The sequence below is a fragment of the Rhamphochromis sp. 'chilingali' genome (assembly GCF_963969265.1).
Source record: "Rhamphochromis sp. 'chilingali' genome assembly, chromosome: 13".
NCBI lineage: Eukaryota > Metazoa > Chordata > Actinopteri > Cichliformes > Cichlidae > Rhamphochromis > Rhamphochromis sp. 'chilingali'.
The window spans coordinates 29,879,865-29,907,833 of NC_137940.1; the positions used below are offsets into that span (position 1 = coordinate 29,879,865).

The window sequence follows — 27,969 nt, forward strand, 5'->3', positions numbered from 1 at the left end:
TTAGACAGAGCTGTCTGAGTATTATGCACATATCGAAACCATGCGAACTGCTAATAACTTTTAATCCTCATAGGATATTTGACATATTTCAGTATTAGAGTTGTTGAATACTCAGCGCGATTTGACTGTTTGGATGTTCGATATAGGACAGTGACAAGCAATTGAACAGCTTCACAAACAGTGCAAAAAGATGTACGTTTGTTTTCAGAATACAGCAGTGGTACATGTTTCAATTTAATCTAACATTTTACTGTAGTGAATATTATATTTAATGTTATTTCTTAGGTTTAATTTTTAAACAACTTGCCAATTTAAAGTTAATGTTATTGTAGAAACTGCAATATAAATTAAATAAGATTAATTATTGTAAGAACGCGTTAAAATAAGAAGAAAGGTGCGTATTTTTGAGTTAACTGTTCAGTATTGTTGAATTTTTCATCTGTGAGCACCCGTGTGTGTGTTCTGTGTTATAGTCTTTGTGCTGGGTCTATAATATGTCTTTCCCTTTCGTATTGGATGCGGGGTCAGTGTTGTGAGCCAATAGCATGGGAGGCTGTACAAAGAGATCTACTCCCTCCCCCATCCATCCTGCTCACTATAGCCAGTGCTTCTAGCGCGGGATGAGAAAAGGATGCGTTTAAACACTGGGATTAAATAATATACCATTATTACACTTCTCATGATGTATGAACGACTATTTATTTCGCGTTCCACGAGTGCCTCGTTTATGGATTTCTCACCAGTCTGTTTTTTTTCTAAATGATGTTTCCATGGGGAATAACGCTGAATTCTAGCGGATCGAGGATGACAAAGAGAATGGGATACAGAGACTGGAGATGGCTGGCGCTTTGGTGGCATTATGTGTTCTTTCTCTTGTGGAGTACAGTAAACGGACAGACTCGCTACAGTATCCCAGAAGAGCTGGAAAGAGGCTCCTTGGTTGGAAATCTTGCTAAAGATTTGGGTTTAGGACTGTCAGATATTTTTAACCGTAATCTACGTGTCGCCTCTGAGGCTGGTGAGCAGTATTTCAGCGTGGATGCGGGGAAGGGTGAGCTTTTAGTGAATGACAGAATAGACAGAGAGGCATTGTGTGGACAAAGCGCCAGCTGTGTGTTACCTCTGCAGGTTGTTATAGAAAATCCGCTACAGTTACACCGGATCGAAGTGGAAATTAGAGACGTAAATGACAATGCCCCTAGTTTTCTCAAAAGTGATCACATAATTGAAATAGCCGAATCCACAGCTGTAGGTGTTCGTTTTCCCTTAGAGATGGCAGTGGATCCCGACGTAGGGAGCAATGGATTAAAAACATACACACTAAGTAAAGATGAGTGCTTCAGTCTAAAAGTTAAAGAAATTGAAAATGGAGGGAAAATACCCGAATTAGTATTGAATAACTCTTTAGATCGCGAGAAAAAATCCACTCACAATTTATTTCTTACTGCCATAGACGGAGGTAATCCTGTCAAGACCGGAACTTCCAAAATAATTATAACTGTGCTTGACTTCAATGACAATGTGCCATTATTCGAAAACAGTTTTTATAAAATCGCTGTTGAAGAAAACATTGCAAATGGTTCTTTTGTTATTACAACAAAAGCAACAGACATAGATGAGGGTCCGAATGGAGACATTGAGTACTCGCTTGGTGTACACACACCGCCATCAGTGGTCTCGTTGTTTTATATTGATGCTGTAAGCGGGGATATATATCTTAAACAGCAATTAGACCACGAAACTCAGACATCATATCGTATAGATATTAGTGCAACAGATAAAGGCTTCCCTAAAATGGAGGGTCGCTGTACTGTCCAGGTGGATGTATTAGACGTAAATGATAACGCACCAGAAATTGTACTCACTTCAAAATCAACTTCTGTGCCCGAAGACTCTCGCAGCGGCACTGTGGTGGCTTTGCTCAGCGTTCGTGACCTCGATTCCGGTGATAATGGCAAAGTCACGTTACAACTTCCCAAAACGTCTCCATTCACTCTGAAACCTTCGTTTTCTAATAATTACGCACTGGTTACCAACGGTCCTTTAGACCGAGAGAGATGTTCAGAGTATAATATAGAAATCAAAGCCACTGATTCAGGCTCTCCTCCTCTGTCCAGTAAGAAAATCATACCTGTCACTATCACTGACGTTAATGACAATGCTCCTGTATTCACTCAGAAAACCTATAATGTGTATTTAAAAGAGAATGGAGTACCAGGCTCTATCCTGTACTCAGTATCAGCATCTGACATGGATTTCGGTGAAAACGCAAAGGTCTCTTACTCTATACTGGACTCTAAAGTGCAGGACGTTTCTGTCTCATCGTATGTTTACATTAACTCAGATAACGGCAGCATCTACAGCATGCACTCGTTTGACTATGAGAAACTGAAGGTGTTTCAGATTCAGGTCCAGGCAAAGGATCAGGGCTCTCCGTCTCTCAGCAGCAACGCCACTGTCCATGTTTTTATCCTGGACCAGAACGACAATGCCCCCGCTGTTATTTACCCCTCCTCCGCTGCCATGGGCTCCCTCTCTCATCAGAGGATGCCTCGCTCCGCGAAAGCGGGTCACCTGGTTACCAAGGTGACGGCCGTGGACGCTGACTCGGGCCATAACGCCTGGATCTCCTACAGACTGGCGGAGGCCACAGACGCCTCTCTCTTCACTGTCAATCTGTACACAGGGGAGGTGAGGACTAAACGCGCTGTGTCCGAGCAGGACGACTCCTCTCAGAGGCTACTTATAGAGATCAAGGACGACGGGGAACCGATCCAGTCCTCCACAGTCACGGTGTCCATCATGCTGGAGGACGGCCTCCATGAGCCCATCTTAGACCTCCGACATAAAGCGGCCGAGCCCAGCAAGAAAACTGGGAGAATCACCCTTTATTTGATTCTCTCTCTGGCCTCGGTGTCCGTGCTGTCTCTGGTCACTTTCCTCATCTTAGCGGTTAAATGCATCAGGAACAGCAGTAGCAGCAGCACGTGCTGCATGAGACGGACTGACTCTGATGATTACAAGAACCCCAACAGAAACCTGCAAATTCAGCTCAACACTGATGGACCTATAAAATACGTGGAGGTCCTGGGAGGAGACATGCTGTCTCAGAGTCAGTCCTTCAGGTCCTGTATGTCTCCGATGTCAGAGTACAGCGATTTCACTCTGATTAAACCCAGCAGCACCACAGACTTTAAGGAGGTGATCAGTGTTCTGGATGCTTCTTTGCCCGACAGCACCTGGACCTTTGAGAGCCAGCAGGTGAGCATAGAATACTAAAAGAAGTGATAAGTAAAAATTTGAAAGATCACTGATTGTGCCGCAGCAGAATTAAAAAAAAAAGAGTCATGTTTTACTTACAAGTTTTGAATGAGTAAATAGCTTCTTGTAAACTTATAGACTGTACTAAGTAGTGTAGAAAACCAACGGTGATTTTTTTTTTCAGTCTACTGGCAACATTAGATGTTGGCTTTGAGTTCTTTTGAGCAGAATATAGATAATAAAGCCGCATGCGGGCAGACAACAATTTATTTTAAGGTTTGCATATTTAAATGACACACTGGGTTTTATTTCCATCTAATATTCGTGATTAGATTAAAGTCTTTCAGTAAACCCTCTACAGTGCACAAAGGCTCTTCCAAATTGTTCAGCACCGCGAAGGTGGACAGCGACGCTTATTGGAATGCATGCTCTGTTTGAAACACACATACATTTTACACGTGGCACATGCAGACATGCAGTTAAATGGGATGCCCATTATTTACACATCTTCCACTAAATTTCGTTGACTGGATTAATTAATAATGGAATAGCGAAATAAAAAATATTTAGTATATTAAGTGATTTATTAGTTAGTGGGATAATATGCTTTGCATTGCGTGAAGTCCAGTAATTCGTGATTACTGCCTGTGATCAAAGTGAATCCGGAGAGAGAAAATAGATGCTGTGCCTTTAAGAATGTCGATTGGTTTCCTTCTTATTGGATGGCAGAGATGGCTGATGCGCACCAATAGGATTCAGAACTGTACAAAGCAATCTAGTCCCTGCCCCCATTCATCCTCGGTACTCGAACACTTACAATGAAGAGGGGCAGAGGACCGAAGGAGCAATGCGCTCATATTTTATAATGTTACGGTTTTATATGTGTCCTCAATAATATGTGGGAATGGTTCTATGGGAATCATACCTGCGATGATGGATTTCAGAATTTTTCAGTGCATTATGTCAATTGGAATTAATCTTTTATAACGGACCAAGGATGACAAAGAGAAAGGGATGTCGAGACTGGAGATGGCTGGTGCTTTGGTGGCATCATTTCTTTCTCTTGTGGAGTACAATAGACGGACAAACTCGTTACAGCATTCCAGAAGAACTAAAACAGGGCTCTGTGGTAGGAAATCTTGCCAAAGATTTGGGCTTGGGATTATCTGAAATTTTTGACCGTAAACTGCGTGTTGCCTCCGATGCCGGTAAGCAGTATTTCAGCATGGATGCGGGGAAGGGCGAGCTCGTGGTGAATGACAGAATAGACAGAGAGGCTTTGTGTGGACAAAGCGCCAGCTGTGTGTTACCTCTGCAAGTAGTTGTTGAAAATCCTTTACAGTCTCATCGAATTGAGGTGGAAATAAGAGACATAAATGACAATGCTCCTAGTTTTCTTACCCAAGAAATTAATCTTAAAATACCAGAGTCAGTTGGTCCCGGCAGACGTTTTCCTTTAGAAAATGCAGAGGACCCCGATGTTGGGAGCAATTCTTTGAAAACGTATACTTTAAGCAAAAACGATCATTTTTCATTGAAATTCAAGGACACAAAGAGTGGTAAAGCTGTCCCAGAATTAGTGTTAGAGAAACCCTTAGACCGCGAGAAAAATGCTTTCCATCAGCTGCTGTTGACAGCTTTAGATGGAGGAACCCCAGTCACATCGGGAACATGTAAAATCACAATTACTGTACTTGATAATAATGATAACTTTCCAGTGTTTAGTGAAAACGAGTACAAGGTTGTTCTAAAGGAGAATATCACCACCGGGACGTTTCTAGTTAAACTTACAGCAACAGACGCCGACGATGGGCTTAATGGTGAAGTTAGATATTCTTTCGGGTCCCGCACTCCTGACTCGGTGTTATCAACATTTGCAATCAATGTGGAAACAGGAGAAATTATATTAAAGGGCCCATTAGATTATGAAAGTAATAAATATTACCTTATTGATATAACTGCTAAAGACAGAGGGGTTCCCGAAATGGAAGGTCACAGTCGTGTGCAGCTGGACATAGAGGATATAAACGATAACGCTCCGGAGATTGTGCTAACTTCGGGTCCTAGTCCTGTACCCGAGGACGCACGGAGTGGCACAGTCGTGGCACTGATCAGTGCAAGAGACCTGGACTCCGGTGAAAATGGCAAAGTGACCTTACATCTTTCCAAAAGTTCCCCGTTCGCTCTGAAACCTTCGTTTTCTAATAATTATGAATTGATTACAAGCGGTTCTTTAGACCGAGAGAGATCCTCAGAGTATAATATAGAAATCAAAGCCACTGATTCAGGCTCTCCCCCTCTGTCCAGTAAGAAAATCATACCGGTCACTATCACTGATGTTAATGACAACCCTCCTGTATTCACTCAACGAAATTATAATGTGTATTTAAAAGAGAATGGAGTACCAGGCTCTATCCTGTACTCAGTATCAGCATCTGACCTGGATTTTGGTGAAAACGCAAAGGTCTCTTACTCTATACTGGACTCTAAAGTGCAGGACGTTTCTGTCTCATCGTATGTTTACATTAACTCAGATAACGGCAGCATCTACAGCATGCACTCGTTTGACTATGAGAAACTGAAGGTGTTTCAGATTCAGGTCCAGGCAAAGGATCAGGGCTCTCCGTCTCTCAGCAGCAACGCCACTGTCCATGTTTTTATCCTGGACCAGAACGACAATGCCCCCGCTGTTATTTACCCCTCCTCCGCTGCCATGGGCTCCCTCTCTCATCAGAGGATGCCTCGCTCCGCGAAAGCGGGTCACCTGGTTACCAAGGTGACGGCCGTGGACGCTGACTCGGGCCATAACGCCTGGATCTCCTACAGACTGGCGGAGGCCACAGACGCCTCTCTCTTCACTGTCAATCTGTACACAGGGGAGGTGAGGACTAAACGCGCTGTGTCCGAGCAAGACGACTCCTCTCAGAGGCTGCTTATAGAGATCAAGGACGACGGGGAACCGATCCAGTCCTCCACAGTCACGGTGTCCATCATACTGGAGGACGGCCTCCATGAGCCCATCTCAGATCTCCGACATAAAGCGGCCGAGCCCAGCAAGAAAACTGGGAGAATCACCCTTTATTTGATTCTCTCTCTGGCCTCGGTGTCCGTGCTGTCTCTGGTCACTTTCCTCATCTTAGCGGTTAAATGCATCAGGAACAGCAGGAGCAGCAGTACGTGCTGCATGAGACGGACCGACTCTGATGATTACAAGAACCCCAACAGAAACCTGCAGATTCAGCTCAACACTGATGGACCTATAAAATACGTGGAGGTCCTGGGAGGAGACATGCTGTCTCAGAGTCAGTCCTTCAGGTCCTGTATGTCTCCGATGTCAGAGTACAGCGATTTCACTCTGATTAAACCCAGCAGCACCACAGACTTTAAGGAGGTGATCAGTGTTCTGGATGCTTCTTTACCTGACAGCACCTGGACCTTTGAGAGCCAGCAGGTGAGCAGAAAACAGCAGATATTCAGTGAAATGTGTTAGGTCACTGTTGAATATATAATTTAAATTGTGAACTATATTTATCGACTTGTTGCAGGACAATATTGCGATAAGCTGTTGTTATTGTTTATATTATTAGTAGGAGTATTAATAGTAATAGTAGTAGCTTTACATCTATGATTTTATTTCAACACGAGTCAAAACGATGACCCACAATCGTTTATTCTGAGACACACAGTTAACATAACATACTGTGATGTTTTATTTTTATTTAATACTCATCGTTTCGTGGTATAAAAGCTCTAAGTGGCATGCTTGTGTTCGTGTTTATGAGCTTCATACGTATGCAGTCATACCTTTGTTGTTTTTGTGTATATTTAGTACTTGCAAAATTGGACCTATTCGATAGCACCTCCCCTCTTCATTGCTTCAAAAATAGAAACTGTCAACAATTCCTCTTAATCAAACAAAAACAGTCGCTTGTAGTGATGTTATGGCAACAGAGAAAATTACAATTTTGCAAAAATTAGTTGTGCTTTACACATCTCACCTGCATGCTTTGTATGTAGAGAATGGGCAGATTAATCTCGCTTTGTTTTATTTCTTTGTTGGAAATTGTTCTCTGTAAATGTCCGTTTTCTTTAAATGAATGGATGGAAGAATTCTGTGAAAATATAAATAACATAATGAGCCTCAAAATCAATTTTAAATCCAGAGAGATGACGTTGGATTAACAGGTCACACGACCAGCAGTGCATATTGGTGTACGGATTTAATCTCAGTGTTGTTGCTGTGTCTTTAACGGCACTGCTCAGCTGTCTTCCTATTGGATGTTACTGTGAGACGCTCTGCTCCAATAGTATACAGAACTGTACAAAGAGATCTACCTCCTCCCCCTACAGCCTCAGCATCGTAAACGTTAACAATGCAACGAGCTGGAGGACGGTGTGATGCGCTCGTATTTCGAATGTTGAGAAAAAACAGAAAATTAAGCGTCAGACATGAAAAACATTGGGTGTTATATTTTTACGGATATAACTAACACTCACTGGAACTGGATATTCACTTTGCTTTACTTGATGGGAAATAACATGTTGTAACGGATCGGGGATGACAAAGAGAATGAGATACCGAGACTGGAGATGGCTGGCTCTTTGGTGGCATCATTTCTTTCTCTTGTGGAGTATAATAGACGGACAGACTCGTTACAGTATCCCCGAAGAACTAAAACAGGGCTCTGTGGTAGGAAATCTTGCCAAAGATCTGGGTTTGGCGTTATCTGACATTTTTGACCGCAGGCTGCGTGTCGCCTCTCAGGCTGGAGAGCAGTATTTCAGTGTGGATGCGGGGAAGGGCGAGCTTGTGGTGAATGACAGAATAGACAGAGAGGCTTTATGTGGACAAACCGCCAGCTGTGTGTTACCTTTACAGATAGTTCTTGAAAAGCCTTTAAATTTACATCGAATTGAGGTCGAAATAAAAGATATGAATGATAATTCTCCAAGCTTCCAGACAAAGGAGCTGTCTTTGAAAATTGCGGAGTCGGCAGCAGTGGGAACTCGATTTGTTTTGGAAAGCGCAGAGGATGCAGACGTTGGGAGTAATTCAGTAAAATCCTACACGTTGACTAAAAACGAGTGTTTTACATTGAAAATGAAGGAAGTTGAAGATGGCAAAGCAGTGCCCGAGTTAGTATTAGAGAAACCTCTTGATCGAGAGAAGAAGGCCATTCATCAGCTACTGCTGACTGCATTAGATGGGGGTAACCCAGTATTGTCTGGTACCTCACAAATAACAATCACAGTGCTAGACGTCAATGACAATTTTCCAATGTTTGAAAAAAACACGTATAAAGTTTCTTTACAGGAAAATACTGCACAAAATACATTTGTAGTTAAAATTGCGGCGACGGATGCTGACGAGGGGCCAAACGGAGAAGTTGAATTCTCTTTTGGTTCGCGGACTCCAGATTCCGTGTTGTCGGTATTTGAAATCAACCCACTAACTGGAGAAATACATTTGAAAGGAGACCTAGATTATGAAAAAGCATCGTCCTATAAAATTGAAATTACGGCAAGAGATAAGGGTTTTCCTGAAATGGAAAGTCACTGTCGTCTACAGATAGATATTGTGGATGTAAATGACAACATTCCAGAAATTGTTCTCACCTCTGAACCGCAGCCAGTTCGCGAAGATGCAGCTAGTGGGACAGTTGTGGCTTTGCTCAATGCACGTGATGCTGACTCCGGTAATAATAGTAAAGTAACACTGAGAGTACCTAAAGGCTCTCCTTTCACTCTGAAACCATCATTTTCTAATAATTACGCGCTGGTTACAAGCGGTCCTTTAGACCGAGAGAGTTTCCCAGAGTATAATGTAGAAATCACAGCCACTGATTCAGGCTCTCCTCCCTTGACCAGTAAAAATATTATACCTGTTATTATCACTGATGTTAATGATAACCCTCCTGTATTCACTCAACGAAATTATAATGTGTATTTAAAAGAGAATGGAGTGCCAGGCTCTATCCTGTACTCAGTATCAGCATCTGACCTGGATTTTGGTGAAAACGCAAAGGTCTCTTACTCTATACTGGACTCTAAAGTGCAGGACGTTTCTGTCTCATCGTATGTTTACATTAACTCAGATAACGGCAGCATCTACAGCATGCACTCGTTCGACTATGAGAAACTGAAGGTGTTTCAGATTCAGGTCCAGGCAAAGGATCAGGGCTCTCCGTCTCTCAGCAGCAACGCCACTGTCCATGTTTTTATCCTGGACCAGAACGACAATGCCCCCGCTGTTATTTACCCCTCCTCCGCTGCCATGGGCTCCCTCTCTCATCAGAGGATGCCTCGCTCCGCGAAAGCGGGTCACCTGGTTACCAAGGTGACAGCCGTGGACGCTGACTCGGGCCATAACGCCTGGATCTCCTACAGACTGGCGGAGGCCACAGACGCCTCTCTCTTCACCGTCAATCTGTACACAGGGGAGGTGAGGACTAAACGCGCTGTGTCCGAGCAGGACGACTCCTCTCAGAGGTTGCTTATAGAGATCAAGGACGACGGGGAACCGATCCAGTCCTCCACAGTCACGGTGTCCATCATACTGGAGGACGGCCTCCATGAGCCCATCTCAGACCTCCGACATAAAGCGGCCGAGCCCAGCAAGAAAACTGGGAGAATCACCCTTTATTTGATTCTCTCTCTGGCCTCGGTGTCCGTGCTGTCTCTGGTCACTTTCCTCATCTTAGCGGTTAAATGCATCAGGAGCAGCAGGAGCAACAGCACGTGCTGCATGAGACGGACTGACTCTGATAATTACAAGAATCCAAACAGAAACCTGCAAATTCAGCTCAACACTGATGGACCTATAAAGTACGTGGAGGTCCTGGGAGGAGACATGCTGTCTCAGAGTCAGTCCTTCAGGTCCTGTATGTCTCCAATGTCAGAGTACAGCGATTTCACTCTGATTAAACCCAGCAGCACCACAGACTTTAAGGAGGTGATCAGTGTCCTGGATGCGTCTTTACCCGACAGCACCTGGACCTTTGAGAGCCAGCAGGTGAGAAGAAAGCAATCGTTCTTTTTACCCGTTTTGTGCTTTACTGGCTAGTTTAATTTTACGCACAAGTTATCCGTCGGTTTGTTTAATGTTTTTATGTGTATCAGTACCTATAGTTTGGCTTTTTGGCAACATATTTATACTGGTATACCAAAAAAATTTAATTTCATTATTAAATAGTGCAAATATGTTTGTTTGTTTTTCTTTGTTTTGTTTTTCAAATTTCCTTAAGCAACACACCATCATCATCACTTGCTCTGCTTAAATACTTTAAGCCAGCGAATTCAGATCTTATTCCTGCCTAATATTTGTTTGTGATGTCAAGTTTAAATAAAAAACAGAAAGCGTTTGAGACTGAGTGTTTGTAAACAAACCATTTACTGGGATTAGACTGCGTTTGTATATTGCTCTTCCTACAGTTGTTGGAATGACATTTCAGGACCACAGAAGCGGACAGCGACGCTTTACATTTTTTTACAAAGGAGCCAAACGTCTTTCATTTACTGCAAGCATTTTCACCCAAATCATAAAACACAAAGAGTTTTAATAAGAAGACAACTTTAATATTGTAGTTGTCAAAGCTTATTTACTCGCATGAAGATTAATGATAACATGGATATTCTACCATCCCGTTATTCCTTTCACAAACTGTTACTTATTTATATAGAATTTTTCCCCAAATGTGGCTGTGTCTTTAAAAGCACTCCTCACCTCCCTTCTTACTGGGTAGCATAGATGAATTGTGTGCACCAATGAATCGTGCAAACATACAAAGGGATCTAGTCCCTCCCCCATGCACACACAGCACCCGAAACAGTTATATTGCAATGAGCTGGGTGAGGAGAAGCGATGCTCTTAACAGATTTAAATCAATTTTGTTCTTCTGTGAGGAGATTTCGGATATTTACCTTGGATTAAAATGTTATAGCCATGGATGTTAAATTTCGTTTTTTTGTTTCCTTCTCTGGGAAATAATTATATCGGATCCGGGATGACAAAGACAATAGGATACCGAGACTGGAGATGGCAGGTGCTTTGGTGGCATCTTTTCTTTCTTTTGTGGAGTACAATAGACGGCCAAACTCGTTACAACATCCCAGAGGAGCTAAAACGGGGATCTGTGGTAGGAAATCTTGCCAAAGATCTGGGTTTGGGACTGTCTGAGATTTTTGACCGTAAGCTGCGCGTTGCTTCTGAGGCTGGTGAGCAGTATTTCAGCGTGGATGCGGAGAAGGGCGAGCTGGTGGTGAATGACAGAATAGACAGAGAGGCTTTATGCGGACAAAGCGCCATCTGTGTGTTGACGTTGCAAGTGGTCATTGATAAACCTTTACAGTTGTACCGAGTGGAGGTGGAAATACAAGATATCAATGATAATTGCCCTACATTCCCATCTCCAGAAACAACATTGCAGATAGCAGAGTCGACAGCGGCAGGGGCACGTTTTCCTTTGGAAACTGCGCAAGATCTTGATGTCGGAGTGAATTCAGTGAGATCGTATAGTTTAAATAAAGACGATTATTTTACTTTAAAGCTTAAAGATGTCTCCGGTGGAAGGAAGGTGCCAGAGTTAGTCCTCTCTAAATCCCTCGACAGAGAAAAAAAGCCTACACATCACCTCCAACTAACAGCTATAGACGGAGGAAACCCGGTGAAATCTGGGATATCTCAGATAACAATAAATGTATTGGACATTAATGACAATTTCCCCGTTTTTGAGAAAAATGTTTACAAAGTCTCTGTAAGCGAAAATAGTGTGCAGGGTACACCCATTATTAAACTGATAGCAAAGGATATTGATGAGGGTCTCAATGGAGAAATTGAGTATTCATTTGGGGGGCACACACCAGACAGTATCTTGTCTTTGTTTGATATTGATTTATTAACCGGGGAAATTAGTCTGACAGAGAGTTTAGATTTCGAATCAAATGCTAATTATGAAATAGATGTTTCCGCTAGAGACAAAGGGACTCCGAGAATGGAGGGGCATTGCTCTCTCCATATTGAAGTATTAGATGTTAACGATAATGCTCCAAATATATTTCTGACCTCCCAACCTAACCCTGTGCCTGAGGATGCACCAAGTGGGACTGTAGTAGCGTTAATCAGTGCAAGAGACATGGATTCCGGTGACAATGGTAAAGTGACACTGCAGCTCCTTAAGGGCTCTCTTTTTAAACTGAAACCCTCTTTTTCTAATAATTATGCACTGGTTACTAGCGGTCCTTTAGACCGAGAGAGTTCCTCAGAGTGTAATATAGAAATAACAGCTACTGATTTAGGGTCCCCTCCTCTGTCGACAAAAAAGACTATTAATGTCACTATCACTGACGTTAATGACAATGCTCCTGTATTCACTCAGAAAACCTATAATGTGTATTTAAAAGAGAATGGAGTACCAGGCTCTATCCTGTACTCAGTATCAGCATCTGACCTGGATTTCGGTGAAAACGCAAAGGTCTCTTACTCTATACTGGACTCTAAAGTGCAGGACGTTTCTGTCTCATCGTATGTTTACATTAACTCAGATAACGGCAGCATCTACAGCATGCACTCGTTCGACTATGAGAAACTGAAGGTGTTTCAGATTCAGGTCCAGGCAAAGGATCAGGGCTCTCCGTCTCTCAGCAGCAACGCCACTGTCCATGTTTTTATCCTGGACCAGAACGACAATGCCCCCGCTGTTATTTACCCCTCCTCCGCTGCCATGGGCTCCCTCTCTCATCAGAGGATGCCTCGCTCCGCGAAAGCGGGTCACCTGGTTACCAAGGTGACGGCCGTGGACGCTGACTCGGGCCATAACGCCTGGATCTCCTACAGACTGGCGGAGGCCACAGACGCCTCTCTCTTCACCGTCAATCTGTACACAGGGGAGGTGAGGACTAAACGCGCTGTGTCCGAGCAGGACGACTCCTCTCAGAGGCTGCTTATAGAGATCAAGGACGACGGGGAACCGATCCAGTCCTCCACAGTCACGGTGTCTATCATACTGGAGGACAGCCTACATGAGCCCATCTCAGACCTCCGACATAAAGCGGCCGAGCCCAGCAAGAAAACTGGGAGAATCACCCTTTATTTGATTCTCTCTCTGGCCTCGGTGTCCGTGCTGTCTCTGGTCACTTTCCTCATCTTAGCGGTTAAATGCATCAGGAACAGCAGTAGCAGCAGCACGTGCTGCATGAGACGGACCGACTCTGATGATTACAAGAACCCCAACAGAAACCTGCAAATTCAGCTCAACACTGATGGACCTATAAAATACGTGGAGGTCCTGGGAGGAGACATGCTGTCTCAGAGTCAGTCCTTCAGGTCCTGTATGTCTCCAATGTCAGAGTACAGCGATTTTACTCTGATTAAACCCAGCAGCACCACAGACTTTAAGGAGGTGATTAGTGTCCTGGATGCTTCTTTGCCCGACAGCACCTGGACCTTTGAGAGCCAGCAGGTGAGGCGAAAATTGAAGAAATAACCTGCATACACTTTTCATTATTGCTGTCATACATTTCCAAAATAATCTTTTAAAAAATACATCATTTTAAATGAAAATTTAACATCAAATTGGTTTCAAGTGACAGCAGTAATTTATTCTTCGTGTGTTTTGACTCTAGTATGATTAGGGGAGAATAAATTGATACTATTGAACTGTTTTGCCTGCGCCTGATATATTTTAAATGACACCGAAGTGCAACTTTGAAAACAAATCTTTTTTGTGGCTTAAAATAAGCTATTTAAAATATTGTTCAGAATAAGATTGTCGGAATTGCATCTAAAAATCTTATGAACTTCTTTTTTTTACCAAAGCATGAGCTCGAAGTGATTTTTTCGTATTCAAAATGTATCTTTTTTAAGCCTACCGACAACATATTTTATTGTTGTTGTTTTTTCTATAACACCAGAGATGTACAATTTGTGAGCTGATATTAAGCTGAACAGACAATGCATCTTTTATGTGGTCTTAATTCATTGCAGTAATCACTAGAAAACCTTTTGCCCTTTTAAATTAATATTCTTATTTATATTTATTTTTTATTTATATTTAATTTTCGAGAGAAAATTATCACACAGACCGGACTTGAACCTTCATTTGTACAGCTTCGCTTCTGGCAGTGTGTACTGGTTTCATGAATAGGCTTAGCTCTCTGTGATTGGATATTTAAACTGGATGCTGTGAACCAATAGCATACAGAACTGTACAAAGAGATCTACTCTATCCCCCATTCACTCGCATCACAGTAACCCTCACTGTGCTCGGAGGTGGAGAGGACATGCGCTTATCCAATGGCGTCCGGAATATATATTTTATTACAAATAGCTTAAGGATTTTTCTATACAGTATCCATTCTGGTGATGGCTTTATATGCTGGGCTCTGTCGATGAATATTTGGATGGGAAATAATATATTCTAACGGACCAAGGATGACAAAGAGAATAGGATACCGAGACTGGAGATGGCAGGCGTTTTGGTGGCATCATTTCTTTCTCTTGTGGAGTACAATAGACGCACAGACTCGTTACAGCATACCAGAAGAACTAAAACAGGGCTCTGTGGTAGGAAATCTTGCCAAAGACCTGGGTTTGGCATTATCTGAAATTTATTATCGTAATCTGCGTGTAGCTTCTGAGACTGGTAAGCAGTATTTCAGCGTGGATGCGGGGAAGGGCGAGCTGGTGGTGAATGACAGAATAGACAGAGAGGTTTTATGTGGACAAAGCGCCCGCTGTGTGTTACCTTTACAAATTGTAACAGAGAATCCCTTGCAGCTGCATCGTATAGAAATTGAAGTAAGGGACATAAATGACAATTCTCCGGTTTTTATAACAGAGGAGAAATATTTAAAGATAGCAGAATCTACTGCCACAGGCATTCGCTTCCCTTTAGACATCGCGCAGGATCAGGACGTTGGAAGTAATTCCGTTAAATCGTACACATTAAGTAAAAACGAGTGTTTTAGTTTGAAACTGAAAGAGTTGTCTGGCGACCGACAGGTTCCGGAGCTGGTCCTAGAGAAACCGCTTGACAGAGAGAAGCAAAGTGTACATCAGCTATTACTGACAGCGTTAGATGGAGGTAATCCTGTAAAAACTGGAACGACAAAAATCGTAGTTACTGTACTTGACATCAACGACAATGTTCCTGTTTTTAAAAAAGCTTTGTATAATGTATCAGTACATGAAAATATTGTTTCTGGTTCTGTACTCGTTAAAGTCGAAGCAGCAGACGCAGACGAGGGCGTTAATGGAGCGATTCAATACGCATTTGCTGAACACACATCAGAATCACTGTTATCTGTTTTTCAATTGAATCCAGACACAGGTGAAATTTCTTTGATAGGGCCTTTAGATTATGAAAGCAATGCAGTGCATGAACTACGTATTACTGCAAAAGACAAAGGTGTCCCTGAGATGGAAGGTCACTGCCGCGTGCAAATAGTTGTCATAGACATGAATGATAATGCTCCAGAAATAGTGTTGACTTCAAAACCAAACCCAGTACGCGAGGATGCACCAAAAGGCACTGTTGTAGCATTAATCAGTGCACGAGACCTCGACTCTGGTAATAATGGAAAAGTTTCATTAGAATTAAAAAGTGGGCCTCCATTCACTTTGAAACCTTCATTTTCTGACAACTACGCTCTCATTACAAGTGGTGTTTTAGACAGAGAACGTTTTTCAGAATATAATATTGAAATTACAGCCACTGATTCAGGCTCACCTCCCTTGACCAGTAAGAAATCTGTACTTGTCACTATCACTGATGTGAATGACAACCCTCCTGTGTTCTCACAGCCCTCTTATAATGTGTATTTAAAAGAGAATGGAGTGCCAGGCTCTATCCTGTACTCAATATCAGCATCTGACCTGGATTTCGGTGAAAACGCAAAGGTCTCTTACTCTATACTGGACTCTAAAGTGCAGGACGTTTCTGTCTCATCGTATGTTTACATTAACTCAGATAACGGCAGCATCTACAGCATGCACTCGTTTGACTATGAGAAACTGAAGGTGTTTCAGATTCAGGTCCAGGCAAAGGATCAGGGCTCTCCGTCTCTCAGCAGCAACGCCACTGTCCATGTTTTTATCCTGGACCAGAACGACAATGCCCCCGCTGTTATTTACCCCTCCTCCGCTGCCATGGGCTCCCTCTCTCATCAGAGGATGCCTCGCTCCGCGAAAGCGGGTCACCTGGTTACCAAGGTGACAGCCGTGGACGCTGACTCGGGCCATAACGCCTGGATCTCCTACAGACTGGCGGAGGCCACAGACGCCTCTCTCTTCACTGTCAATCTGTACACAGGGGAGGTGAGGACTAAACGCGCTGTGTCCGAGCAGGACGACTCCTCTCAGAGGCTGCTTATAGAGATCAAGGACGACGGGGAACCGATCCAGTCCTCCACAGTCACGGTGTCCATCATGCTGGAGGACGGCCTCCATGAGCCCATCTCAGACCTCCGACATAAAGCGGCCGAGCCCAGCAAGAAAACTGGGAGAATCACCCTTTATTTGATTCTCTCTCTGGCCTCGGTGTCCGTGCTGTCTCTGGTCACTTTCCTCATCTTAGCGGTTAAATGCATCAGGAACAGCAGTAGCAGCAGTACGTGCTGCATGAGACGGACCGACTCTGATAATTACAAGAACCCCAACAGAAACCTGCAGATTCAGCTCAACACTGATGGACCTATAAAATACGTGGAGGTCCTGGGAGGAGACATGCTGTCTCAGAGTCAGTCCTTCAGGTCCTGTATGTCTCCAATGTCAGAGTACAGCGATTTCACTCTGATTAAACCCAGCAGCACCACAGACTTTAAGGAGGTGATCAGTGTTCTGGATGCTTCTTTGCCCGACAGCACCTGGACCTTTGAGAGCCAGCAGGTGAGGACAAAAAAACAGTAGATCTAAGCTTTTAGATCATTATTATTCTTATCGTCGTTTTTAAGTCACTTTGAAAAATCAGCGGTGTTTATTAAATTCTTGAAATGTTGCTTTTTTTGCACAGTGCAGATATTCTTTTTCAGTATAGAATTTTTTCTATTAGCATTATTAAAATTGTGGTATTGAATCGGAATTTATTGCAACTTAGCTTTCCGTTAAGGGTTATTACTGTTGTCCTTTTAACTCGTGATCCATTAGCATTAAAACCCGCGTTCCCATTTCAATCGAAAACCACTTAATTTACTTTCCTGTCTGAATCACCCTAAAATAATAACGCCCTTTCAAAAAAATGTTGTGGGTTTTTTGTTTGTTGGTTTGTTTTTTGTTTTTGCGTCTGTATATTTTTTTCCTTCCACTCAGTCGTGATTTTCTTTCCATAAGTACTCTCTGAGGATCTTGAAATATTCACAATTGTTTCATTTTTCTCCGACATCTTTCTACTGTGATAGAAAATATCACAAACACTGAAAACGTAATGATGGCAACATACTTAAAGAATCGAATTATTTCTTATCACGATCTAGTTCGTTCATAACGTTCTCTTCTCTCTGCGACAGCAGTACACAATAATTTAATGTAAAGTATTTTTTTTCTTTTACTTTGGAAACAGGGCATTTTTTGTGTCTTTCCACTCTATTGTGCTTGTATAACACCAAATTGTATTCCCCTCTCTTGTTTGTATTGTGAGAGAGGTGGTGCAAAACCCAAATAGCAATGTTAGTGCTCCGTCATTGGATAGTATAGATGTATGCTCTGAACCAATGGCATACAGATCTCTACAAAGAGATCTACTCCATCCCCCACTCAGTCGCGTCACAGTAACTGGCACAATGCTCCGAGATGGAGGTGGAGAGGAGATGTGCGTATACACAAATGTCCAAAATTTAGACCTTTGTTATTAACGTGCATTTGTGGATTGATCTCTAGCATCATATTCATTCTGGCGCTGGAATTATTGTCGAGGTGGTTATGTGAACAATATATCGATGGGAAATAACACATCCTAACGGATCGGGAATGACAAAGAGAATCAGACACCGAGACTGGAGATGGCTGGCGCTTTGGTGGCATCATTTCTTCGCTTTGTGGAGTACAATATACGGACAGACTCGTTACAGTATCCCAGAAGAATTAAAACAGGGCTCTGTGGTAGGAAATCTTGCCAAAGATCTGGGTTTGGGACTATCAGACATTTTTGACCGTAAGCTGCGTGTCGCTTCTGAGGCTGGTAAGCAGTATTTCAGCGTGGATACGGGGAAGGGCGAGCTCGTGGTGAATGACAGAATAGACAGAGAGGCTTTATGTGGACAAAGCGCCAGCTGTGTGTTGCCTCTTCAAGTAGTAATAGAGAATCCACTACATCTATATCGTATAGAAGTGGAAATTAGAGACGTTAATGACAATGCACCGAAATTCCTTAGCAAAGAAAAACATTTGAAAATTGCGGAGTTGACAGCGGTGGGTGCGCGCTACCCTTTGGAGACAGCACAAGACCTCGATGTGGGTATTAATTCCCTAAAATCATACAGTCTTAGCAAAGATGAATGCTTTAGTTTAAAAATTAAAGAACTTGCGAATGGCAGAAAAGTACCGGAGCTTGTACTTGAAAAAACGCTTGACAGAGAAAAACAAGGTATTCACCAATTACTGTTAACAGCATTAGACGGAGGGAATCCTGTCAAAACGGGAACATCAAAGATCACAGTGACCGTTCTAGACAATAATGACAATGTTCCTGTTTTCAAAAAACCGTTATATAAAATTACGGTGCCTGAAAGCAGTCAAAGTGGCTTAATGCTCGCAAAGGTAGAAGCAACTGACCAAGACGAGGGTGTGAATGGAGAAATTGAATATTCATTTGCTGACCATACACCAGAGATATTGCGCTCTATTTTTCAGATCAACTCTGCAACAGGGGAAATTTTCCTTAAAGGAAAATTGGATTATGAAAACTTTGCAACTCACGAGTTAGATATCAGTGCAAAAGATAAAGGAATTCCTGAAATGGAAGGTCACTGTCGCGTACAGGTGGAGGTAATAGATATAAATGATAACACTCCAGAAATTGTTCTGACTTCAAAACCGAGCCCAGTACCAGAAGATGCACCAAGTGGTACAGTAGTAGCTCTGCTTACAGCTCGAGACCTTGACTCCGGTGACAATGGTAAAGTGACATTATGGCTCCCAAAGGGCTCTCCTTTTAAACTGAAACCCTCTTTTTCTGACAATTACGCACTGGTTACTGGCCGTAATTTAGACCGGGAGACATTCTCGGAGTATAATATCGAGATTACAGCCACTGACTCAGGCTCACCCTCTCTATCATCTAAGAAGACTATTAATGTCACTATCACTGATGTAAATGACAACCCCCCTGTGTTCTCACAGCCCTCTTATAATGTGTATTTAAAAGAGAATGGAGTACCAGGCTCTATCCTGTTCTCAGTATCAGCATCTGACCTGGATTTTGGTGAAAACGCAAAGGTCTCTTACTCTATACTGGACTCTAAAGTGCAGGACGTTTCTGTCTCATCGTATGTTTACATTAACTCAGATAACGGCAGCATCTACAGCATGCACTCGTTTGACTATGAGAAACTGAAGGTGTTTCAGATTCAGGTCCAGGCAAAGGATCAGGGCTCTCCGTCTCTCAGCAGCAACGCCACTGTCCATGTTTTTATCCTGGACCAGAACGACAATGCCCCCGCTGTTATTTACCCCTCCTCCGCTGCCATGGGCTCCCTCTCTCATCAGAGGATGCCTCGCTCCGCGAAAGCGGGTCACCTGGTTACCAAGGTGACAGCCGTGGACGCTGACTCGGGCCATAACGCCTGGATCTCCTACAGACTGGCGGAGGCCACAGACGCCTCTCTCTTCACTGTCAATCTGTACACAGGGGAGGTGAGGACTAAACGCGCTGTGTCCGAGCAGGACGACTCCTCTCAGAGGCTGCTTATAGAGATCAAGGACGACGGGGAACCGATCCAGTCCTCCACAGTCACGGTGTCTATCATACTGGAGGACGGCCTCCATGAGCCCATCTCAGACCTCCGACATAAAGCGGCCGAGCCCAGCAAGAAAACTGGGAGAATCACCCTTTATTTGATTCTCTCTCTGGCCTCGGTGTCCGTGCTGTCTCTGGTCACTTTCCTCATCTTAGCGGTTAAATGCATCAGGAACAGCAGTAGCAGCAGTACGTGCTGCATGAGACGGACCGACTCTGATGATTACAAGAACCCCAACAGAAACCTGCAGATTCAGCTCAACACTGATGGACCTATAAAGTACGTGGAGGTCCTGGGAGGAGACATGCTGTCTCAGAGTCAGTCCTTCAGGTCCTGTATGTCTCCAATGTCAGAGTACAGCGATTTCACTCTGATTAAACCCAGCAGCACCACAGACTTTAAGGAGGTGATCAGTGTCCTGGATGCTTCTTTACCCGACAGCACCTGGACCTTTGAGAGCCAGCAGGTGAGCATAGAGTATTAAAAGATGTGACAAATAAAACTACATTTCAAATATCACTGATTGTGCTCCAGCAGAATTAAAATTATAGCTTTTTTGTGTGAAATCATAACGAGAACTCAAAATCGACTGCAATTATAAATAACTTGTGTATTTAAATTAAAGCACTAAATTTACATTTATTTTTAAATATCCGATCACTTAACTTTTAAGTTATTTCCATAAGTTGTGGTCCTCGGCTGGTTTTATCATTCACCACTGTGTCTGATAGTGTGCAGGTTTTCGAGTTGACCGTTTCAGCACCGCTCAAGTGGACAGCGACTCCCACATAGTCGTTAATCGATTTTGAAAAAATAAAAAAAAAGACATTTCCTCAAGACGGTAACAAATAACAATACCTAAACATTTATATAACATATTTATCTGTTAGTAGATGTTTTATCTTTGTTTTGTTTTACATTTTCCAGAATTATTTATCTTCCCACAGACATCCTAAATTTGTTGTGACTAATATGTTCTATGATGAAAATGCTGTGATGATATAAGGAGTTTCGGGTGTTTTCAATCCTTCTATCATGGCAGTGCAAAAGCCTCATTGTGTCTTTAACGATGCTGCACCGTTGCCTTCTCATTGGATGCCAGCGATGGATGCTGTGCACCAATAGCATTCAGAACTGTACAAAGAGATCTACTCTCTCCCCCATGCAGCTTCAGTCATCACAATGCTCAGAGAGGATAGAGAGTAGGCAAATGGTTCATACACTTTGAGTATAAGGTTAAATCTTAATCATATCTTTAGCTATAAAAACGTATCATTCCAATGGGATATGTCGCGCTTTTGGAATACGGATTTTTGCTTTATGGGCTCCGTTCTTTGTGGATATTGTGTTTTTTGTTAATCCAGGGATGACAAAGAGAAAGGAATATCGAGACTGGAGATGGCAGGCGCTTTGGTGGCATCATTTCTTCCTCTTGTGGACTACAGTAAACGCACAGACTCGTTACAGTATCCAAGAGGAGCTAAAACAGGGCTCTGTGGTAGGAAATCTTGCCAAAGATCTGGGTTTGGGACTTTCGGACATTTATGACCGTAAATTGCGCTTTGCCTCTGAGGCTGGAGAGCAGTATTTCAGCGTGGATGCGGGGAAGGGCGAGCTTGTGGTGAATGACAGAATAGACAGAGAGGCTTTATGTGGACAAAGCGCCAGCTGTGTGTTGCCTTTGCAAGTGGTCATTGAAGATCCGTTACAGTTACATCGAATTGAGGTGGAAATACGAGATATTAATGACAATTCTCCACGTTTTCTATCAAATGAATTGTCTTTGAACATAGCCGAGTCAGCAGCAGTGGGACTACGCTTTCCTTTGGAGAGCGCATCTGACCCAGACGTTGGAAGCAATTCCCTAAAATCATACACACTCAGTAAAAATGAATGTTGTTCCCTTAGAATAAAAGAAATCGAGGGTGGGAAGACCGTCCCGGAACTTGTATTAGAAAAGCCTCTAGATCGAGAGAAAAAATCAGTCCACAAAATATTGCTAACAGCATTAGATGGGGGAAATCCAGTAAGATCCGGAACCACACAAATAACCATAAGCGTTCTTGACAATAATGACAATATTCCGGTTTTTGAAAAGAATCTTTATAAAGTGTCCCTGGGTGAAAAAAGTGTACAAGGAACTGTTGTTATTCAACCCAAAGCGTCAGATGCAGATGAAGGTTTAAATGGCGAAATTACATTCTCGTTTGGCTCTCGGACGCCAGACTCGGTGTTGTCGGTCTTTGATATTAACCCTTCAACCGGTGAAATCATTCTGAAAGGGGAGTTAGATTATGAAACTGCCAAGTCATATGACATTGATGTGACTGCAAAAGATAAAGGTAGTCCTCAGATGGAGGGTCACTGCCGCGTGCAGGTTGATATTACTGATTTCAATGATAATGCTCCCGAAATAGTTTTCACTTCTCAGCCCAAGCCATTGCGTGAAGACGCACCAAGTGGGACAGTTGTGGCTTTGATCAGTGCGCGAGACCTTGACTCTGCTGATAACGGTAAAGTAACGTTGCAAATTACCAAGGGCCCTCCCTTTGCTTTGAAACCGTCGTTTTCTAATAATTATGCGCTGGTTACCAGTGGGACTTTAGACAGAGAACGATTTTCAGAATATAATATTGAAATTACAGCCACTGATTCAGGCTCTCCTCCCTTGACCAGTAAAAAATATATACCTGTTATTATCACTGATGTGAATGATAACCCTCCTGTATTCACTCAGAAAACCTATAATGTGTATTTAAAAGAGAATGGAGTACCAGGCTCTATCCTGTACTCAGTATCAGCATCTGACCTGGATTTCGGTGAAAACGCAAAGGTCTCTTACTCTATACTGGACTCTAAAGTGCAGGACGTTTCTGTCTCATCGTATGTTTACATTAACTCAGATAACGGCAGCATCTACAGCATGCACTCGTTCGACTATGAGAAACTGAAGGTGTTTCAGATTCAGGTCCAGGCAAAGGATCAGGGCTCTCCGTCTCTCAGCAGCAACGCCACTGTCCATGTTTTTATCCTGGACCAGAACGACAATGCCCCCGCTGTTATTTACCCCTCCTCCGCTGCCATGGGCTCCCTCTCTCATCAGAGGATGCCTCGCTCCGCGAAAGCGGGTCACCTGGTTACCAAGGTGACAGCCGTGGACGCTGACTCGGGCCATAACGCCTGGATCTCCTACAGACTGGCGGAGGCCACAGACGCCTCTCTCTTCACCGTCAATCTGTACACAGGGGAGGTGAGGACTAAACGCGCTGTGTCCGAGCAGGACGACTCCTCTCAGAGGCTGCTTATAGAGATCAAGGACGACGGGGAACCGATCCAGTCCTCCACAGTCACGGTGTCCATCATGCTGGAGGACGGCCTCCATGAGCCCATCTCAGACCTCCGACATAAAGCGGCCGAGCCCAGCAAGAAAACTGGGAGAATCACCCTTTATTTGATTCTCTCTCTGGCCTCGGTGTCCGTGCTGTCTCTGGTCACTTTCCTCATCTTAGCGGTTAAATGCATCAGGAACAGCAGGAGCAGCAGCACGTGCTGCATGAGACGGACCGACTCTGATGATTACAAGAACCCCAACAGAAACCTGCAAATTCAGCTCAACACTGATGGACCTATAAAGTACGTGGAGGTCCTGGGAGGAGACATGCTGTCTCAGAGTCAGTCCTTCAGGTCCTGTATGTCTCCAATGTCAGAGTACAGCGATTTCACTCTGATTAAACCCAGCAGCACCACAGACTTTAAGGAGGTGATCAGTGTTCTGGATGCTTCTTTACCTGACAGCACCTGGACCTTTGAGAGCCAGCAGGTGAGAACAAAATCCGAAGGGAACTCAGTAAAATTATATCCCTAACCCTGAATTTAAAATTAACGTATCCTGATTTTTTTTTTTTATCCTGATTTTCATTTTGCAGTTCCTTGCTTATGTCTAGCAATGAGTGTAGTGCAACAAGTTCTCCTGCTCGCAGTTTTTTGTTTCTACACTTTCTTATTTGATTATCACTATGGAATGTAGTAACTTTAACAAATCCGGGTATATATTTAATTAAGTGATAATATACATAATCGCTTTCACTCTCTCTACGATGCAATGCGTGTGTGTTTGTGTGGTACAACTATAATGGTAAAAGTAAAATTTTACCACTACTATTGGTTTCAATTTATTATTGCATATCTTTTTTTTTTCCAAAAAATGTTATCAGTTTCATGTTTTTTCTTACTTTAAAAAAACACTAGTTTTTAATAGAATTAAGGCAAACTTACAATTCAGTTGCAACAATTATTTTAATTCACTCTTAATATATTTTAGCGTTTTCAATAAGTATAATCAGTTATTAGTTTTCGGTCTTTATGTTAATGAGGCGTATCAAATATAGAAATCCCCTCTAATTCAAATTGCCAGGATCTTCAAAATGCCTGCCGTGTGTCGTTTTATAGTTTAAAAAATGTGTATTTATTTGATTTTTATTTGTCTAGAATTACTGAGGTTTACAATGAAGCCTGTTTTTAACCTTTAATCTTCTTCTGATAAACTGTATTGTTTGCCCTCAGGGGAAAATCCGGTTTGGAAACCACGCCCCCATGCGGGCGCAAATAGCATTGCGTTATATGACATAAGGCTGATACCCCACTGTTTTGACAATGAGAACTATCAAAGAAAACCACGTGGGTGGGGGGTTCTATATAAAGATGACTTATCCTTTGCATTTATGGCTTCGATCTCCGTTATAGGTTTTAACAGACTCTTGGCGTGCTGTGTTATTTGTCTTTCGGTGTAATCTCAAACTTTTGAAACCAATTTTTTTTTTCGAGTTGATACTCGTATGTGGAAGTGAAGTCACTAAAAAGTTTTCGGTGCGTGTGAGAGAGAGAGATGACAACACTGATCCAACCCTGTCTTCCAATGAGAGGGAAGGCCTGAGTTGCCTCTCTCCGCCCATGAGGGGAATCAGGCGGAGGAGACACAAGCAGAGAGTGGAGGCAGAAAAAAACTTTGAGTTTTCGCTCTCGTTTATTTTTTTTCTTTAAAGACGGCCGTCATGGTCACATCAAAACATCATATCGCCCTTTTTCTAAAATGGAAATGTTTAGGAGTGTGGACGTCGCGTTTTAATTCTATCATGGATACGCTACAGTGAAAGAAGTTAGAAACGTTGCCGTTCCCTGATCCTCGGAGCGCAGTACAATGGACTCCGCGCAGACAAAGTACTCGGGAGGAGGGAGGCTGTGGAGGGTTTACTTTTATCTAGCATGGGTCTCCTGTGCGTCCGCTCAGCTCAGCTATTCCGTATCGGAGGAACTAAATCCAGGCTCTGTCGTGGGGAATATCGCTAAAGACTTGACTCTCACTGCTCAGCGGATTGTTCAGAGGAGGCTGCGGGTGGTCTCCGAATCATCAGTGCAGTACTTTGAGGTGAAGCAGACGACTGGCGATTTGATTATTAAACAAAAAATTGACAGAGAGAATCTGTGCGATTTAAGTTCAGCGTGTTCACTACACCTTCAAATACTTATGGATGATCCTTTAGAGATCCATCGCGTCGTGGTGAACGTTCTGGATGTGAATGACAATGCGCCGCAGTTTTCAACCACTAACATTTCTTTGGAGATTTCTGAGGCAGCCGCACCTGGCACACAATTTCGTTTGGAGAGCGCGCACGACCCTGACGTGGGTACCAACTCGTTACGCACGTATCATCTCGCATCAAATGACTTCTTTACTTTGAATGTGGAAACTAAAAGTGACGGCCGCAAGTTTCCAGAGCTAGTGGTGGATAAAGCTTTGGACAGAGAGAGGCAGGCCTCGTTTCGCCTGCTGCTCACTGCTGTGGATGGGGGTCAGCCAGAGAAATCTGGCTCAACACTTCTGCTCATTGACATTCTGGATGTAAATGACAATGCGCCCGTCTTTGACGAACCTGTAAAGAAAGTTACATTATTAGAAAATGCTGCACTGGGCACTTTAGTAACGAAAGTAAACGCCACAGACGCCGATTCGGGTAGCAACGGGGACATATCGTATCTTTTTAGTAAATACACACCACAGCACGTTCTCAATCTATTCACTGTGGATTCTAAAAGCGGGGAAATCCGTGTAAAGGGTGTTGTGGATTATGAGGAGATGAATGCATATCACATAACAGTGCAGGCCAGAGATGGTGGCTCTCCCGCTATGGAGGGCTCCTGTAACGTCATTGTGACCATCACTGACGTGAATGACAACGCACCAGAGGTGAAACTGGTGTCACTGACTGAGTCTATCAGAGAGGACTCAGCACCGGGGACCGCTATAGCGTTCATAAACACACGGGACCCAGACCCTGGTCTGAATGGAAATGTTAAGCTGACTATCACGCCAGGTTTACCATTCAAACTCATGTCAACTTTTGACATGAGTTACCGCCTGGTCACAGCTGGCAACCTGGACCGTGAGACTGTCCCAGAGTACTCAGTTATCATCAAGGCCACTGATGCTGGTTCCCCTCCCCTTTCATCACAAATCAACTTTGTGGTGAAGGTGTCTGATGTAAATGACAATGCCCCCACTTTCTCTCAGCCTTCATACTCTGTGGACATCTCAGAAAACAACGCTCCCAGTTCTCCCATCGCTGTCGTTTCTGCCACTGACCCAGACCTTGGTGAAAATGCACACGTCTCTTATTCAATCCTTACAAGCATGGTGCAGGGCTCACCCATATCTTCTTATGTCTACATCAACCCGAAGAGCGGTCACATTTACAGCATGCGCTCTCTGGATCATGAACAGCTTAAAGCTTTCCGTATTGAGGTGCAGGCTGAGGATGCTGGAGTGCCCCCACGGACATCCAACGTCACTGTGCACGTGTTTGTTGTGGATGTGAATGACAATGCACCAGTGATTGTACACCCCTCCTACTCAAAAGACAAAAGATTAGAGTTCACTGTGGCCCCATCTGCCAGTCCAGGGCACCTTATAAATAAACTGGTCGCAGTGGATGCAGACAGTGGGCACAATGCTTGGTTGTTTTACTCAATTGCTCCTGGACCAAATGCTGGTATGTTCCGTATTGGGGCACACACTGGGGACCTCCGCACAGCTCGAAAGTGGGACGAGGAGGAAAGTGGTTCAACTTATGACATTGTGGTCATGATTCAGGATAATGGCGACCCACCCAAGTCCACTTCTGTGAACGTTACAATAACTGTGGATGAGAAGGCACCAGCCAACGATGCTCCGATTATTCCTCACCACATACCTTTCTACCAACGCAATGGGATGCCAGATATCACTTTGTACCTTATCATCTCTCTAGCCTGTGTGTCAGCGGTGTCCTTTATCACATTTGTTGTTCTCATGGTGCGCTGCCTGAGACACCGTGGCCCAGGGCTGGGAGGCTCTGAATGCTGCTGCTATGGTCACCACAGGTCCAGCCGCTACCATCAGAGGCCTAGCAAGGACCTCCACCTGCAGCTCAATACTGATGGACCCATACGATATATGGAGGTTGTGGGAGGTCCCCAAGAGCCACATACACGGACCTATAGGCCCTGCTACTCCACTATATCTAGGCGAAGTGACTTTGTATTTATGAAATCACCCATGCTGAGTCACAACAACACACTCAACATGACGCTCAGCAAGAAGTACCTTATGAACTCAGCCAGTGAGGTGAGAGATTAAGTGGGAGAGTGAGCATATATACTTTTCACTATTAACATTAGACTTGTGGAAATGCATAAACATCCTAAAATACGTCTCTGTTTTGTTAT

General features: G+C 43.4%; 4 protein-coding genes across 34 annotated transcripts in view; all 4 read left to right on the forward strand.

The window, feature by feature from the left end:
- LOC308408488 (protocadherin gamma-C5-like) overlaps positions 1 to 27,969 on the forward strand; it is a gene marked incomplete at its 5' end in the record, with an annotated part of 274,775 nt that overhangs the window by 234,676 nt on the left and 12,130 nt on the right. Inside the window, one exon of one of the 31 annotated variants that reach the window (XM_080900777.1) lies at positions 7,646 to 10,273. The exons of 19 other annotated variants lie outside the window; for them this stretch is intronic. In XM_080900777.1, coding sequence (XP_080756903.1) covers positions 7,820 to 10,273 — 2,454 coding nt within the window. Of the gene's footprint in view, positions 1 to 7,645; positions 10,274 to 11,110; positions 13,719 to 18,045; positions 20,675 to 21,406; positions 24,029 to 25,105; positions 27,869 to 27,969 lie in introns of those variants that run through there. 11 more of the 31 variants (XM_080900755.1, XM_080900750.1, XM_080900775.1 and 8 more) reach the window with 11 other exon arrangements.
- On the forward strand, positions 661 to 3,279 carry LOC308408328 (protocadherin gamma-C5-like; the record flags this gene model as incomplete). Its single annotated transcript, XM_080900526.1, has 1 exon — positions 661 to 3,279. Exon 1 carries the CDS (start codon positions 760 to 762, stop codon positions 3,277 to 3,279), a length of 2,520 nt encoding a protein of 839 aa, XP_080756652.1. The 5' UTR covers positions 661 to 759.
- LOC308408494 (protocadherin gamma-C5-like) lies at positions 4,090 to 9,468 on the forward strand. Its single transcript, XM_080900807.1, has 2 exons — positions 4,090 to 6,712; positions 9,357 to 9,468. The coding sequence occupies exons 1-2, from the start codon at positions 4,259 to 4,261 to the stop codon at positions 9,402 to 9,404; spliced, it is 2,502 nt and encodes an 833-aa protein (XP_080756933.1). The 5' UTR covers positions 4,090 to 4,258; the 3' UTR covers positions 9,405 to 9,468.
- On the forward strand, positions 14,541 to 17,164 carry LOC308408329 (protocadherin gamma-C5-like; the record flags this gene model as incomplete). The annotated part of the gene is made up of 1 exon (XM_080900527.1): positions 14,541 to 17,164. The coding sequence occupies exon 1, from the start codon at positions 14,690 to 14,692 to the stop codon at positions 17,162 to 17,164; it is 2,475 nt and encodes an 824-aa protein (XP_080756653.1). The 5' UTR covers positions 14,541 to 14,689.